Source organism: Chaetodon auriga, chromosome 2 (assembly GCF_051107435.1).
Source record: "Chaetodon auriga isolate fChaAug3 chromosome 2, fChaAug3.hap1, whole genome shotgun sequence".
In the NCBI taxonomy this organism is placed as follows: domain Eukaryota; kingdom Metazoa; phylum Chordata; class Actinopteri; order Chaetodontiformes; family Chaetodontidae; genus Chaetodon; species Chaetodon auriga.
Genome location: NC_135075.1, coordinates 12,967,957 through 12,984,080, shown reverse-complemented (window position 1 = coordinate 12,984,080; position 16,124 = coordinate 12,967,957). Strand labels below are relative to the sequence as shown.

Below are 16,124 nucleotides of genomic sequence, written 5' to 3'. Positions count from 1 at the left end.
GAAGCAATGTGAGTTGCTGCCGAGTCCTCCAGCCACCAGGGAACAGGGAGAAGTGAGAAGAAGATGTTAATCAGCATGAGGGAGCAACAGGAGTGCCCTGGCATCATGAAAGACTGCATTAAATTTAGTCTCGATGAGTCTTTGAGTGGGGAGAAACGTCCACCTTATTCTAACAGGTCCTGTGGGGAGACACAACAACACCTATGAGTTAACGGATCATCAAGTTTAACTAAAAATATGGCTTTTTACACAGTGTTACATACCTGATCTGAGTCTTCGTTGTACTGTGCTTTTCCTGTCTCCATGTAGTGTGTGTCAATATCATCCACTCCCTCTATTTTATTAGCCTCAACATGCTCCCTCATCACAGAGTATCGGTGAACGAGGAACCTGGCGAGGACAGAGGTACAGGTATCACACACAAGTGCAGTGTGTACACTGTGTATCTGTGTGCGTGGAGAGATGAGACACAGTTAACTGACCGTCCTCCGCAGACATATTTCTTAACCAGCCAGACGCCTGCAACAGCGCTCATCAGGAGGATCGCGATGACAACCATCACTATGACAGCAGTGTTGTATGTACTGCTTTCAGTCTGTTAGAGTTGCAGAAACAGAAAGGGATGAAAATGTGAAGAAATTACCTTTGAAAACACACCATCCACATGACACAAGAGTCACCTGGAGTCTGTCAGCTGTACTCACTGGATGCTGAACCCTGACACACTGAGTCACTGTCAACAGGACCTTCACACAGTCCCATGTGTGCAACTGGAAGGACAGCTGTTGTTGACTTACTCTGTCTCACACTAGTGCAAATTCTGCTTCATTGGCCATTCACCATCCCTGTTGTTGAATAAGTAACTCTGTGCTAGTGTTTGCACAAAAAAACAATACAGATCAAGCTCAGGTCATCTGAGATTGATCTGGTTCCACTTCAGTTACAGGATGTACACTTGGCTTGTGTCACACTGCTACTAGATAACCTGACACCGCCTCCAGGCACAGGTTCCTCTACTGATTTCCAGAATGGCCCAATATGCTGCAACCAGGTAGATAACATTCAGCCCACGCAGCCCATTTCTCAGAATGAGCAGAACTGACCAGAGAATTTGGATAAAGGGCGTTGCTGGTGCACATCCTCCTCAGGTCTGTCTCCTTCCTGTCTGGCTGGAATCCTCCCTCACACCGGTCGCCTGGAATTTTCCGGTAGCTTAAATGTAAGAAGAGGCAGAGAGACATGAAAGGACACAAAAAAGGGACACAGGGCTGAACAAGACAGCTGGTAAACTCAAGATAAGATTCATACCACAAATGGGTGATGCAGAGGCACAAGAGCAGCAGAAACGGGAACAGACTCACCTGTTTCATGAATTAGACTACAACACTTGTGTTTTCATACTAGATCTGACCTTTGACTGAACTCTGAAAGCCTTTAATCATGTCGTGTTACGTGCTGTGTACTTCCTTTGTTATTCTTGAACTCCATCTTCATAGAACAATGGCTTTGTGCAGGAGTCCTAGATAACATTTGACAATTAATCAAAAGCTTTAAGTGAATAATCTGTAACAGGGTTCTGCAAGTGAGGTGCTTCTTACAGCGCCTGCACCTGAATTACTGTTGGCTTGCTGATCATATAATCCATAACCTAAGACTTTCAGCATACATTACTATAATTATGCACACGATTTCTACATGCCGATAAAGTTTGACTTTCTTGTGTCCTGAAGTACAGCCGAGGAAAGAGAGAGAGGGAAGATCCAAGATAAAAATGGGCATCCTCACCCACTGGTCTGCAGCTCCTCGGTGGTCCCGTTTAAACAGAACTCCAGAGGACGGCCTTTCATCTCCTCCTGCTCCACACACTCTGAGCTATTCTCTGGACGGTAATATCCAAAGTCACTGTGGGGCAAAGCAGAAGCTCATATGGCGCTCTTACAAATTCACAGAGACAAACAATCTGTTTTGGTATTTCACAAAAACACACCAGTGATAATCTTCCACTGTGCACGGACAGGGGGACAGCTTCTTAGTGATAGCATAGTCCCTCCCGTTCCAGCAGACAGAGTCTTTCCTCAGGCGCAAGAAGGTCTCTTTATATCCCAGCACACAGCCGTCATTAGATCCACTGGGGTCCCAAGAGTGAGCCAGCCACTGTACATAGTCCCCTTCAGTACCTGCACAGAAACACATACACACATGCACTAAATACTTCCTGTTACACCAACCAGTCACCATCCGTGTTCTCCCACATACTCACAGTCTCTGGTGAGGAGCTTTCTGAAGTCTATGGTGATCACCACCCATTTACTGAAGTCGTTCCTGTAGCCCCACAGGCTGACATTCATGGAGCGAGAGCCGGGCTCACTGTCCATACCACTGAAGTGAAGGGGGTCACTGGTGAAGTTATACGTATGCCAGCACTGCCCCTCATCTGTCGAAAACCTGAGAGCGATGGGAGGCAAATAAAAAAAAAGTACTTAAATGTTGACAAAGGCCAAAAAAAAGAAATAAAAACAATACTACAATAAACAAATTGCCTAGTATATTCAGTTATATTCACTTGATTTGATTGACAGGTGAGTTGGTGTGCTCCACAGCCACCAGTACCCCTCCGGAGTCCAGTATAGCGTAATGATGGGGGCCCCTGAGAGCCAACTGCCACGAGTAGCCGCCGTCATCAGACACATAGACATCAGGGGAGAGGGCGGACTCCGCATCTCCGACGCTGCCTGGAAACATAGAGGGCAACGGCGTTGATGAGATGATTAACCATGCAGTGAAATGATTTCTGGGTAAGGACATCTTTATGCTTTTCTTTCTGTCTTTCTTTTTTTTAGTTTTTTACCATGTGCCAGAACGAGGCCCACAGCGCTTGGCTGTGAGAGAGGCAGCATGGGGACGTTCATCTTCATGGTGGTGCTGTAGGAGGCGTGGATGTGAAGCCTGCACTGTAAAGACACAGTCGTTAGGGTAATGCTCACTGCAGACTCTCATACTGTCTCACGTCAGATAAAAAAAACAAAACAGACTTAACATGCAACACAGATGGCAAAAAGGTTGGACGCTGTGCAAAACATAAATAAAACAGAATGGAATCAGAGTTGGACATAAAACACTCAAAATACACACACATGCAACAAAAAAGTATATATTTACATATACTGTACATAAATCTGTGTGTATGCGTGTCTCACTCTGTTAGGTCTGTTCGTGGAGGTCTCAGTGTCACAGTGACTGTTATGTGGTCTGTGTAGAGTCTGCCATTTTGCTCCTTGGTCAAAGGTGATCACTGTCTCCACGACACCATCTGCAAAAGAACACAATCACATGATAACATTCACTTCAGTTATGATTGGATCCCACAAGATACTTTTGCATGTTTAGGCCTTAGACTGCAGACAACAGAATACAAACTTTACACTCCAACAATTTTCCAAAATATTTCCCACAAAGTTTCTAGACTGATTCTTCTTCATGTCACTATGGTAAGAGAAAGGTTATCAATCACTCATGCATTCAAAGGTTTTCTGAATGAAGACCACCAACACAGAGCACTGACAAGCTCCACAGTCAGAAAATCAAAGACAGCCATGATGTAAAATACAACGAAAATATGGTGGTTTGCTGAATGAAAATGTCTGCAGACAGCAGCAGCTGACTCATGCTTGGATGCTGGAGTTTCCTACATGAACTGTACATTAATGCACAGAGACAGAAAACTCCCTCCTTGCAATGGCGTCAGAAATCAGTCAATTAATGTGTGTAAAAGCAGTGCGAAATGCAGTTTTTACAAGGTTTTTTAATGAAATGCAAAGATAATAAAATTTTTAAAGATGTTGACAAAAATTAGCCAGAAGATTCTTCTTAAATGTGTAAGAGCACATTACGCAGTGTGTTGACGCACCCTCTGTTAGTACGCTGGTCATGTAGACGCCCCTGAGTGAAGTAATGGCGGTGAAGTCAGTGTCACTTCCTGTGGTTGTGTAAAGATGGCGCTCCAGAGACTTGGAGAACACAGCTCCTCTGTCGTCTGACACATAGATGGTTCCAACACCGGAGTCTGCCCAACACAGTGTACACACACACACACACACACACACACACACACACACACACACACACACACACACACACCACATAAACAAAACACATAGAGCAACCTTCTGCAGCTTCAGAATGTTTGTCAAGGACGCCTGAGCCGGCAGTGTGCTTGAGGGTTAGTCTGTATTACCAACATTATTTTTAATCATTAGCATCATGAGTAATTACCAACACTGTCAACATCATCATCATCAACATCAATCACCACTATCAGCACTGTCAGTGGTTCTGACCTCCAGGGTCGTCCACGTGCATGAATATCATGTCCTGATTGGCTGTCAGGATGGAGTAGAACTGCTCATGGTTGACCGTAGGAAGCTGGGCCATGTTCCACACCTCACCGCCGTCCACTGACACGTGGATCATACGCTCTGTACCCTAACACACACAAACATAAGAGTTAGAGGAAAATGAGAAGTGTTAATTGGAAAGTGTGGCTCTGCTATACATTCATTACTCCAATACAGAATAAATGAGGTAAAGACTGAAGAACACACAAAAATGTCAGAGATGCAGCTCATTAACTTAGATAACATATCTAAAGATGAACGTTAAAGGATCAGTGCACCTAAATCACAAAAGAACAAAGAACATTCCTTCCCCCTGCTTCAGAATGGGGTGGTTGCAGGAGTTTTATACGCACAAATCATATAAGCATGTAAAAATTCACACCTGCTATTAACATGACATCTGTATCTGGATGAAAAACGTCTAGACAATGACATCTGATTCAGTGGCATTTACACAGGATTGCACTGTGATCAGATCTCAATATGCAAATAAGTTAAGTAAACCTGGTGAACTCAGCAAACATGTCTCATCCCAGGTCGACAAAAGCACTGCCATGAGAGCTTGCTCATTTTTAAAATTGCCGTTTGTGAGTGAACACTTGCTAGTTCCAGCGAGCAAGTGGAGCTTAAGCCTCTTCTCTTAAGCCAGCAGCCTTCACAGAAAGTGGTCACGCTGCATGGATTGCTTTCATACCTGGCTGAGATCTGATCACAATATGAGCCAGACCACCCCCACATGTGGTCTGACTGATCGGATCACATTGCGATCACAAAGCATACTGCATACATTTACAGCTGGCGTTAGCATGCGTCATTCTTTATCCAGTCAGGGTATCCAGATACAGATCGCATGCCAGGTCTAAATCAAGTCAAATGGGGCATGAATGGATGGATACCACTTGGGGTGATGAACTCACCCTTTGAGTCTTTACAGAGGGAGGTAATATTCATGCAGAATTATGACTGGGTGTCTAAATATGTATTGTTACCATTTAGGTCTATAAAGAAACATACACAGACAGGGAAGAAAAAATTCTGCATGCACCACAAAAACAAATTCACAAAAATGCAAACATTCTGCTTTTTGAAGCAAGAAAGACAAAGCAGCAAACAGATGCATGCACACACACACACACACACACACACACACACACACACACACACACATACCGTGCCAGTCATGATGGAAGCAAAAACAAAGCGGCCTCCCAGTACAAAGGAGTAAACTCTTGTCGCGATGGTCTGGAAACTTCGACCATAGTCTGCCGTCTTCCTCAACTCCAACATTCCTCTGTCATCTAACAGAGAGAAAGTGGAGTTACCAGATGTACTGCTGACTTTGATACATGTACTGTATATATACGGGTGACCACATTGTCTTCACTTACTGCATGATCCATTGTAGTTTGTTGTGAAGTAGATGCTGTTTTTTGGACCCCTGTACGTGAGAAAAAGGAACAGTGAAAGAAGGAATCTGGAGAAAGGAAAGATCTAATTGTGCTCACATTTTTTAACATCTGAAAGTCGTCTGAGTTCAAATGTAAATCCACTTCTGGAATTTATAGACAGATCACAGATTATGGTTGTGGTTCCTTCTAAGTGCTGTGCGAGCGAGGAGCACATCGACCCCCCCGGGCCGCACTCCAAGCCCTCTCTGGTTTTGTTCGCTGCCAAACGGGACGAAGGTTTTCACACTGCAAAGATTCTGCTGGTTCAAGGACTGTGGGCTGAATAAGAATGCCGTTGCTGACTCATGATTCACTCTGACAGCAGCCTCAGCTCCCTGGCTCTGCAGTCAATTTAGGTTGGGGCCTAAATGACAGCTGTGGTCACGCAGAGCTATCACAGTGTTCCCACAATGCAGTGCTAACAACCGCAGGCTGACACCACAACCTCATGTGAACTCTGGTGCCCAAAGGAAACCAGAGTCAGGAGAGTGATCCAAAGTGTGGTGAGAAAGACAGCTGGAATAACAACAATGGACAAAGAACACTCACTGTCACACACACACACACACACACACACACACACACACACATACACACATATACACACACACAGCCTGTCAGTGATGGACAGTGTTTTATGTTTGCACTCGAAACCAATCACACACAGTTCACTGACACATGAAAGGAAACTGAGGGTTCACACTCTGCTAGACTAAGAGTCTTCATGTGTGTAAAAGGTAGTAAAACATTTAAAAAAGGACTGCATGAAAATTATAAGACAGGAAGATGGGGTTAGAGTAGGGGAGGGTTATGTGTGGTTTCTTTTGTTGAGGGGAGGGCTGTCTGAACAGGAGCGGGTTTTAATTTTTCCATACCTCAGATAAATATTTAATTTAATCCTTTTCTCTCTAGACTCACTGTTCACTGATTTACTACTGTGTGTGCCATCGATCATAAAGATGCATTTTGCCATATGCAGAGTTCAACAATCATGTCTGCATATTAAGTCTTTATTTTCTAGCCGCTAATAGGACCAAACTACTGGTGTTTGACACACGGCAGATCTTTATAGTTAGAGATCATCTCACTATGGAGTGCGTCATTACATTAGACAATAGTCACCTTCGCTTTATTCTCTAACAGAACTACAGTAAAGTTACATGCATCACAAACAGTTAACCTACAAGCCCGATTCCAGAAAAGTTGGGACACTGTAAAACGTAAATAAAAATGGTGTTTACCAAGTTTTACAAAGCATCCATGTAGTAATATCCTTTATACAGTCATGTGTTCACAAAGTGGTGAACCTCTCTCCATCCTTCCTTGTGATCGACTGAGCCTTTCCAGGATGCCCCTTTCATACCCAATCATGATACTATCACCTGTGACCAATCAACCTGTTTACCTGTGGAATGTTCCAAACAGGTGTTTTTGGAACATTCCACATCTTTCCCAGTCTTTAGTTGCTCCTGTCCAAACTTGTTTGAAACATGTTGCTGCATCAAATTCAGAAGAAGCAGATATTTACAAAAATCAATAAAGCTGATGAGGTGAAACATTAAATATATTGTTTTTGTACTGTTTTCAATAGAGTATTGTATTGTATTGTATAGGGGTTGTATAATATTATACATGTTCAATAGCTGCTTAGTTAGTAGATTGTGGTTCAAAAATAAAGAGCAGGGTTAATGAGGCACACCAATTGTTATGTTAACTATAATTTTGCCAATTGCTAATTCCACTTGTGTGACTTGGGCTATGTAAGGTTCAAGCTTCCTCCCCACCTCAATCATTTTCCTGCAGGCCCTAATGTTTGTCTTGGTTCTTCATTATGCCATCTGTTACCAGTTCAGTTCCAACAAGATCCCACATGTCTTGTGGGTATTTCTAATTTATTACAAAACTGACAGATGATGTGGAGGATGATTCTCACCATCTGACCAAACAAACACTGTCATGGATTTTCCTCCAGGTGGCGCCAAAGTCCTCAGACAGCCACAGGTCCAACTGGAGGGAAAAGGCTTAGTCAGTAAAAAAGTGTTCAATGACTTTTGAGCATGCAGTTGTGCCTAATCAAAAATGTAGTAGCTTGAAGCAGTCCAGAGTTCAGCTGACACAAACTTGACATTTGAAGAGTGGTTTGGTCTAAAGCATGAATGCTGTTACCGTGATGCTGAGCGTCACAAGCATGTTGCAGTCTCCAGGGTTGTACAGCATCTGAATGAGCGGCTCAAACGGCAGGTCAGTTGGAACAAAGGTCATGCCAAAGTCCTGCGAGCGAAACAGTCTAAACCCCCCGATTTCTGACACGTCACCAGTGAGCATCACCTAAAACACAGAAAGGAGCCATCAGGGCAGATCAAATGTATGTACTTTTACAGAAACAAACCACAAAACACACAATCCCATGTAAGGTGTAAGCAGGGTCTGTATGTGAAGGTCTCCATCTTCTGCTTCTTCACCTTGCCAGAGTGGTCGGGACTGATGGCGATGCCGAACTCAGTCTGGATGAAGGTGTGGTTGATCAGGTGAGTCACGTCTTTGAACGTCTTCCCATAGTCTTCACTGACACAGAGATAAAGGTGTAGTTAGACCCTCAGACCACGGCTGTGACAGTTCATTTACTGCTCCATGTCTATTTAATGTGGCATCAAACAGCAGGCATTCCTCACCTCCTGTAGAGGTTAGACTGGCCAAAGCGCATCATGAACAACGGCACATGGAAGGTCGTCAAGACCAGCAGCACCTGGGAGACGAGAGCAGGGATGACACAACATCTGTAAAAGCATGGACTCTCTCTCTCTGGGTCTTTTTTTTTTCCATTTACGGTCGTGTATTTTCACTCACTCCTGATCCATCTCCGACCCAGGCCAGTGACAGTGAACCCATGGTCCTCACTTTGAAGGTAAACTGGAAAAAAAAGCAAAGTGTTTTTTAGAAATCAATAAATGAGTTTTTGTACCAAAATCTTTCCTGGCTACCATCACACAGGATTATTTGAAATGTGTTTCATGTGATATTGCTTAATATCGTGCCAGGGCATCAACTGAAGAACACCCACGAGATTCCAGAGTTATAAAAACACAAAACAGGGTTTGTGTGTGCGTTTCTGTCACTCACTGAACACTAGACACAGCAGCTGAGAGCACAGAATGAATTGTCCTTACTGTCCAAAGTAACTCGGCCATTTGGATGCACTCTGTGTGTGTGACCTACATTCCTGCCTAAATGACAAAGCTGAGGCCGGAGAACAAGACAATTACTGATGCCCCGAGCACAGCAAAAACACACACGCACACGCTCACACACTAAATGTAGATTAGAAGTATTCTATTCAGACAATAACGCAAAAAAAAAAAAAAAAACGCAAAAATGTTGTTATTTTTCACACATTTATTAATAAGCTCTACGGGCTAATGTTCAAGATAAAATCTCGAATAAATCAATAACTCTGTGCTACATAACATGAGAGGTAATGGGCAGAAAGAGTTCGGACCTGAACTTTTGTTTCACAACCGCACTGACTGCAAACAACATTCCAGTCTATTTATTCAGAGTGACGTTCAAGTGTTTGGTCATTTCAGCAACGTATTTCGCCACAGCTCACTTGGTCTGGAATCTGAGGAAGGTTTCTCTCCTCCTCTCTGTTACTGGCAGGGCAGAGATGTTTACAAGGTGAGCCCTGCCCTGGAGAGTCTGCATACAGCTCCATAAAGCCACAGGAGAGGGCCAGGTCTGCCTGCTGGAAACTCCTTGTAAATAGGTCCAGTGGAAACTGGCCCGGCCCGGCTGTCCAACTGTGTGAACACAACTTTCCATCTCTCCTCTACATTAATCATTTCATCACACCCTCGTTGCATCCATCTTTTCTTTCAGCTCTTGATCACTTGACTGTTGGACAAATTTCTCCGCCCTTCCTTTACAGTCAACTGTTGATCAGTTAAAAAACGTAAAGCATGACGTTTCCAACAGTCTCAGACCTTTAAACCACAATGTTTTGGCTTCGAATCTGTCCTTGGAGCATTGTTACACATCACTTGTCTCTCTCCCCAGCTACCCTGCTCTTCTCCCTTTTCATTGATTTAATTGTCCGCATAATTGGCAAATAAAAAATACTATGGTAAGGCATTATTATGGCTTGTGGATAGTTTTAAATGTCAGTGCCAGGGTCACATTTGAGGTTTTAGCAGCACTTGATGTAAGAATCCAGTTTTACTTATGATGCAGAACTGTTAGTGGTCAGAGTCATTGTGATCTGGTGGCAACTAAAGAAGCAGGTAAAGCATCAATATTCATTTTATATCTCTAAACAAAGCGTTTTCCTGGTTTTAGCCTGCTTATCTGAGCTTTATCATGATTAACATCGTTAAGGTTTAACTGGCTTGTTAGAGTGTGTTTATTACGTCGGTGACTGATGTTGTTGTTTTGCCAGTTAATTTAATTTATTCTCTCTGTGCCTCATAACATTCAATTGAAATACTATGTGAATTAAGGCTTCATGTAAAAACACTTAAAAAGACCGAGAGTCTACAGTCAGGCTAGCAGCTCTGGAAGGTTGGACTTAAGCAAAGCAGCACTTTGAGCTAAATGCTAATGTTAGCGTGCTAACATGCTCGCAATGTCAACGTGCTTCGTTTTAAGCAGGTACACTGTTTACCATGTTCACCATTGTAGCTTTGTGTGTTAGCATGCTAACACTTGCTAGTAACACAAAGTACAGCTGATGGAAATGTACTTCTGTTTAAAAATGATGACTGAACTTAAAGTCAAACATAGTAAACAAAAATCAGTTGGGCTATCCTATATTGTTTAAATGTTATGCTGCAACAAAGGGAATGCATTTAATCTGGACGTAATCAGAACGCACATAATGTGAAAAGACAGTTTTAACAGCAGGAAAAAAGTTATCTAGTCTCTTCAGTTTATGACGAAACACCTGCAAAACAAATATTATCCCCATAAGACTCAGCTGTTCTACATTTGGTGCAAATGTTAGCATGCTAACATGCTAAACTACAGTGGTGAGCATAGTGAGCATTATACCTTCAACCACAGCAGCCACTTTCAGGGCATGCAAGGACCTACAGAAACATGGGCCCCTGAAATCCAATTTAGAAAACCCCTTTGAAAATCTGGTCCCAGTGACAGCAGGCCACTGCAGGTCAGCAGGTTTCATGTTGTGTATTGTCTTATGATCAGACCTTTGCAAGCTGCGTGTACACCTGTGTTAAATATAACCAGCGGGCTGTTTTCCACATCTGTTCCTAACTGGACAGATGCTGACCTGACCGGCTACAGTTCACCCAGTCTGGAACCCAAACAATCAGCAACAGCATTAGAAAACAAGCAGATCAGCTAAAGCAAAGGCTGAGAAAGCTGTGTCTGAGTGAAAGTGCTGGTTTATCCAACTGGAGGAAGGTCGAGCCAGATCGTGTGGCTGGGAAAGGAAAAGGGAGGCAATGTAAAGCTAAAGATGACTCTGTGCTGTTCTGTGATGGGGAAAACAGAAGGGCAGAAGGAGACGGTGAAGGGAAGAAGAGATACTTATTAGTCAGCAAAAAAGAAACAGATCAAGAGATAACTGTCTGACCCAGCTGGATGTGGCCTCACAAACCAGACATGACCTCATCCTCTATCACGTGATGAAGGCAAGGGTCGACTTCTGCTCTCAGAACCATTTACACCGCAACACATTCAGACTTGAAGGTGTGTGAGCACACTGAATGTTCAAAAGTAATCAACAATGCTGCACACACTGTTGTACATGAACAGACACACACGCATCCACGCAGACTCAGTAGGACACAGTGTTGGTGGGTGGGAGCACAGTGAAGTCCTCTCTCAGAGGTCACAACCCGACACAATGAGCTCCTTCTTCCCTCTGCTTTGGGTTTTAACCTTTCTGCTGCAGCTCTGTTTGCACACATAAAACTTCAGAGGAGGAGGTCAAACACTCTTGGCTCTGATCTAACACATGAGGCTGTGGGGAGCGATCCTCTGATGCTGGGCTCAGTTCTGCAGGCAGAGACGTGAGCTGGGTTGTATTACTCGAGTACTATTGTTCAAGAAAACCACAACAGAAGTGCAAGACTGCAACTAATCATGTTGATTATTTATTGACTTGATTTAACTATATATATAAATATAACTGAACTATAACTACTAGGTGTCATTACATTTTGCACAGACATTCATGGTGCCCAGAGGATGAATCTTAATCACTTTTGGTGACCCCCTCACTTTTCCTGTAGTTAGTTGTAGTTTTAATGAAATGTCTTGACCACTATTGGATGGAGTGCTGTTAAATTTGGCACACATGTTCATATTCCTGTCAGGATCAATTGTAATAAAGTTGGTGATTCCTTAAAGCTGGGGTGAGTCATTCTGGAGAGACACTGTTGATAGTCACTGAATTTGAAATTCAGCCAGTGTCTCCTCACGGTCTGCTAGCTGTCGGTTCTGTGTGCGCCTGAAGAAAAATCTGGTTTTTGTACACAGGCCTGGCTCTGTAAATGGGAAACAAACAAAGCAGCTCAAACCAAGGCACACGACACTATTCCAGCCAATCAGCAACAGGTGGCGTTCATGGGGGGAGCAAGAGGGACGGTAAATCTGACATGATAATGTGTAATCATATTGTGAGATGGTAACATCAATTATCTTTCCCCAGTTCTTCAGCTCGCGCCATCATCGTGTCAACATTGTAACAGTCCGATTTAGGGCTGTAATTTAAGATTATTTTCATTGTCAATCAATCTGTTGATTATGTTCTTTGGTCTATAAAATGTCAGAAAACTGTGAAAAACATTGCTTAATGTTTCCCAAAGCCCAAGATGAAACCTAAAAGAACCTAAAGATATTCAGTTTAGTGTCATACAAGAGCAGAGTCACCAGAAAATGTCAACATTTAAGAAGCTAGAAATGTGACTTTTTGTTATTAAAAAATCATTCAAACTGATTAATCGCTTATCAAAACAGTTTGCGATTAATCCCATGGTTGACGACTAATCGATTAATCGATTAATTGTTGCAACGCTAGTCCAATTCTTCACTTTATGGTCAAATGCCTGCAGAAACGATAATATTCCCATCAGCCTCATCTGTTCTTTGTGTTTGGTGCTAATTAGCAAATCTTAACAGGCTAACATGCTAAACTAAGATGGTGAACATGCTAAACATTATACCTGCTAGCATTTCTCCACCTTCTAACACCAAAGACGAGAACTTCAAGTTCAAGCCTACAAATGCCTCTTTATTTTCACTAGTTTGTTGATCTCAATGGATGTCTCTCCCTGTACATCAACAAACCCATACTTTCCATAACTCTCTCTCTCACCATGTGGAACATCAACTCTGCCGCTTTTCTTGGTGCTCCAACAGCTGGCTGCGACCCAGTTACGCTTCACCCTGAAAACAGAGCATGTTTTTCTCCACGTTTTTTTGGCCAGAGGGGATGGAGGACAGGATGGAGAGAGGAGAAGGGGGAAAAAAAAGAAACAGCAAGCTAGTTTGTAAACCAGACAGAGTCAGCTAAATGAACCTTAGGCTACATAAACATACAAAAAAAGAGAAAATGAGGCGAAACTTGGGCTGGCTGACAAAACACATCCTGTGTACACTATTAGGCCCAAAATAGCACAAAAAGAAGCGTAGGAGAGGCTTAGACTTATCTGATCTGCTCATTTAGAGTGTGGACTACTGATCTAAATCCTCGCGACCTTGTCTGATCAGACCTGCGGCTCTGATAACAGAACACTCAGATTTACGTCCACACTGGCGCTCAGATCAGGTCCAGCAGAAAAAACATGGGGAATGTTTGTGAGGGAGAGAAGCCCAAAGAGACGGGAGGAGTCTGCTCTCTGTGAGCACGCCGAATCGTTTTCATGCTCAAAAGCTAGTCCAGGTGTCTGAGCCACAGAAATGATGTAACGTCCACTTCTTCCATCACTCACTCACACACACACACACACACACACACACACACACACACACAACAGAAGACGAGTTCTGTAGCTTTGGACCAGGGTTGTTATTCTTGAACATTCCTCTGGACATCTGGGTTATTCTTGTTGTGCTTCCTATTACAACATGTTCAGCACTGAAATAACACAAGGTGTTGTTTGGTCTATTCTAAGGTAGGATCAGGGTTAAGATGAGAAAGATTTCATTTGATCTCACAGGTACAAGAACGCAAGAGAAACACCAAGAGCTGCTCCTCTGTGAAAGCTCTTTCAGCCTGAATGATCACCTGACTCTTCTGTCTGGTACCGGACTGGAAGAACACGACTAAATATTTATGAGTCTCTCTTGTCACATCGCCATTCACCCAGTGTGACATCTCAGATTCAGCAGGCCGGATGTGTTTGACCCAGACTGACAAGCTGCATCAACGCAGATCAATTAAAAACGAGTGTAACAGACTGGAAGCAATACACGGATCATCAGGAAATAAATCAGCATCTGTTACGACAAGAGATTATTGAAACTGTTCTTCAGGCAAAATATTGGTCCATTCCATCTTCTCCAGTATTTACTCATTTTCTCTGTTTTGTATCACTGTAAATTAGTTTAGAGCTCCAACTAGCCAATTAGTCTAGTCCAGTCAAAACTAAATGAATTTCTGACTCTTTTGACAATCGATTAATCGATTGTTTCAGTTATTTTCACCTAAAAATGTCAAACATTCTCCGCTTTCAGCAAAAACAAATCGATAGACTGCATTTCTTTAGATGTTTTTTACTGTTTAAACAAGCAATTTGAAGATGCCACCACTGGCTTTGAGAGGCTGCAGATGGCATTTCTTATTTACATATTATAGACTAAACAATCAATCGATTACTCGAGACAGTAACTGGTAGATCAATCGATAATGGAAATGATCCATAGTTGCAGCTCTGAATTGTATGTCTTTTAGGTTTGAAGTGCCAGTAGGACATTTTGTGCTCCAGTACACTATTTTCTTACATTTTAAAGACGAAATGACTGTGATGGAAAAAATAAATAAATAAATAAATAAATCACCCCAATAGTCAACAGTGATTCATTCTTTTAAACCCTCATAACAAAGTTTACGAGTGTCACTCAAGAGAATTTTATTAGGGCTGCAACTAATTTATATTGTTCACTGTCAGTTATTCTGTGGCGTACTTAGTCAATCAACCATTAGGCTGATGAAATGTCAGAAAACTCTACAAAAATTATCATCATCATCATCATCTCCTCTAGTACAAAGTGACATCTTCAAATAGCTTTTTCTGTGGACCAGAACCCAAATACAGTCGTATTAATACTATTTAAGACAAGGAAAAGCAGAAAATCTTCACGCCTGAGAAGCTTGAACCTTCACGTTTTTGGCATTTTTGCTTGAAAACTGACTTTTATTAAACATCGATAATGAAAATAGTTGCAGAATAAAGTTCCGTTGATCGATTAATCGTCTCGCCTCTTACTTCCACAGATGCTTCTCTGCAGGATTCTTCAAAACTACTGAAGCACTGAAAGCTGTGAGAGGCTGATGTGTCTGTCTGAGTCCAAGCTGTTTCCAGTCTGGACTTCATGTGCAGAGTGACCACACACAGAGACTGAATTAACACACACTCAGGAAAACAAAGACTGCTGCACTTCTGCGAAGAGTTTCATGTTTTAATGGCGGGTTCAAAGTGAAATCAGTCACTTACAGAGTGGGTGTTGTTCTGCAGGGTTGCCTCCACTCCATGCAGAGCTGTGCATGTCTGTTCATTCAGTCCTGCGCTGCGTCTCGACAGCTCCGACTTCTCTGAACTTTGTCGCTCCTCATCACTGCCGAACTCCTTCTGCAGCCTCCTCATATCAGACAACTTCTCTCCCTCGTGGAAATCTGCGGCCAGCGCAGAAGAAAACAAGCCGAGCGCCAAAATGCAAGAAACGGGGCTCATGTTCACGATCAGACTGCCCAAGTTTGGACTCGGCGAGCAACTCCGCTGTCCCAACATTTGGCTCCACATGCCCCCCTCATCATCAAATGCATCTTCATCCACCGCGGCAGAAGATTGGTCAGGACCAGAATAACCCGCGATCTCATTGGACGGTAGGAATCTTCCTCAACGGAGATGTCAAACATTCTCTGGTGTCAAACTGGCCCCTGGTGGACAGACTGCTCAAAGACACGGGAAACCTTTCCCTTTTTTCAATGGACAGTTTCTTCTTTGAAGCTCTTAACGATTCCGAGAAAGAGAACAAACAGTCTGGAGGATCAGCTTTTTCCCACAGTTCACTTTTGAAAAGCTTTGAAATATTGGATGGC

General features: G+C 42.9%; 1 protein-coding gene across 1 annotated transcript; it reads right to left on the bottom strand.

Moving 5' to 3' along the window:
* Positions 1–42: 42 nt before the first annotated feature.
* LOC143326675 (sortilin-like) lies at positions 43–15,848 on the bottom strand. The gene is given in 21 exon segments (XM_076740462.1): positions 43–179; positions 264–390; positions 483–595; positions 1,104–1,212; positions 1,786–1,902; positions 1,988–2,177; positions 2,261–2,445; positions 2,564–2,732; positions 2,849–2,951; positions 3,198–3,310; positions 3,908–4,063; positions 4,338–4,482; positions 5,565–5,692; positions 5,783–5,832; positions 7,776–7,849; positions 8,009–8,170; positions 8,305–8,407; positions 8,515–8,588; positions 8,690–8,752; positions 15,520–15,806; positions 15,809–15,848. Coding segments are annotated over 21 exon segments (2,523 nt in total). The 3' UTR covers positions 43–164.
* Between the last annotated feature and the right edge of the window lie 276 nt (positions 15,849–16,124).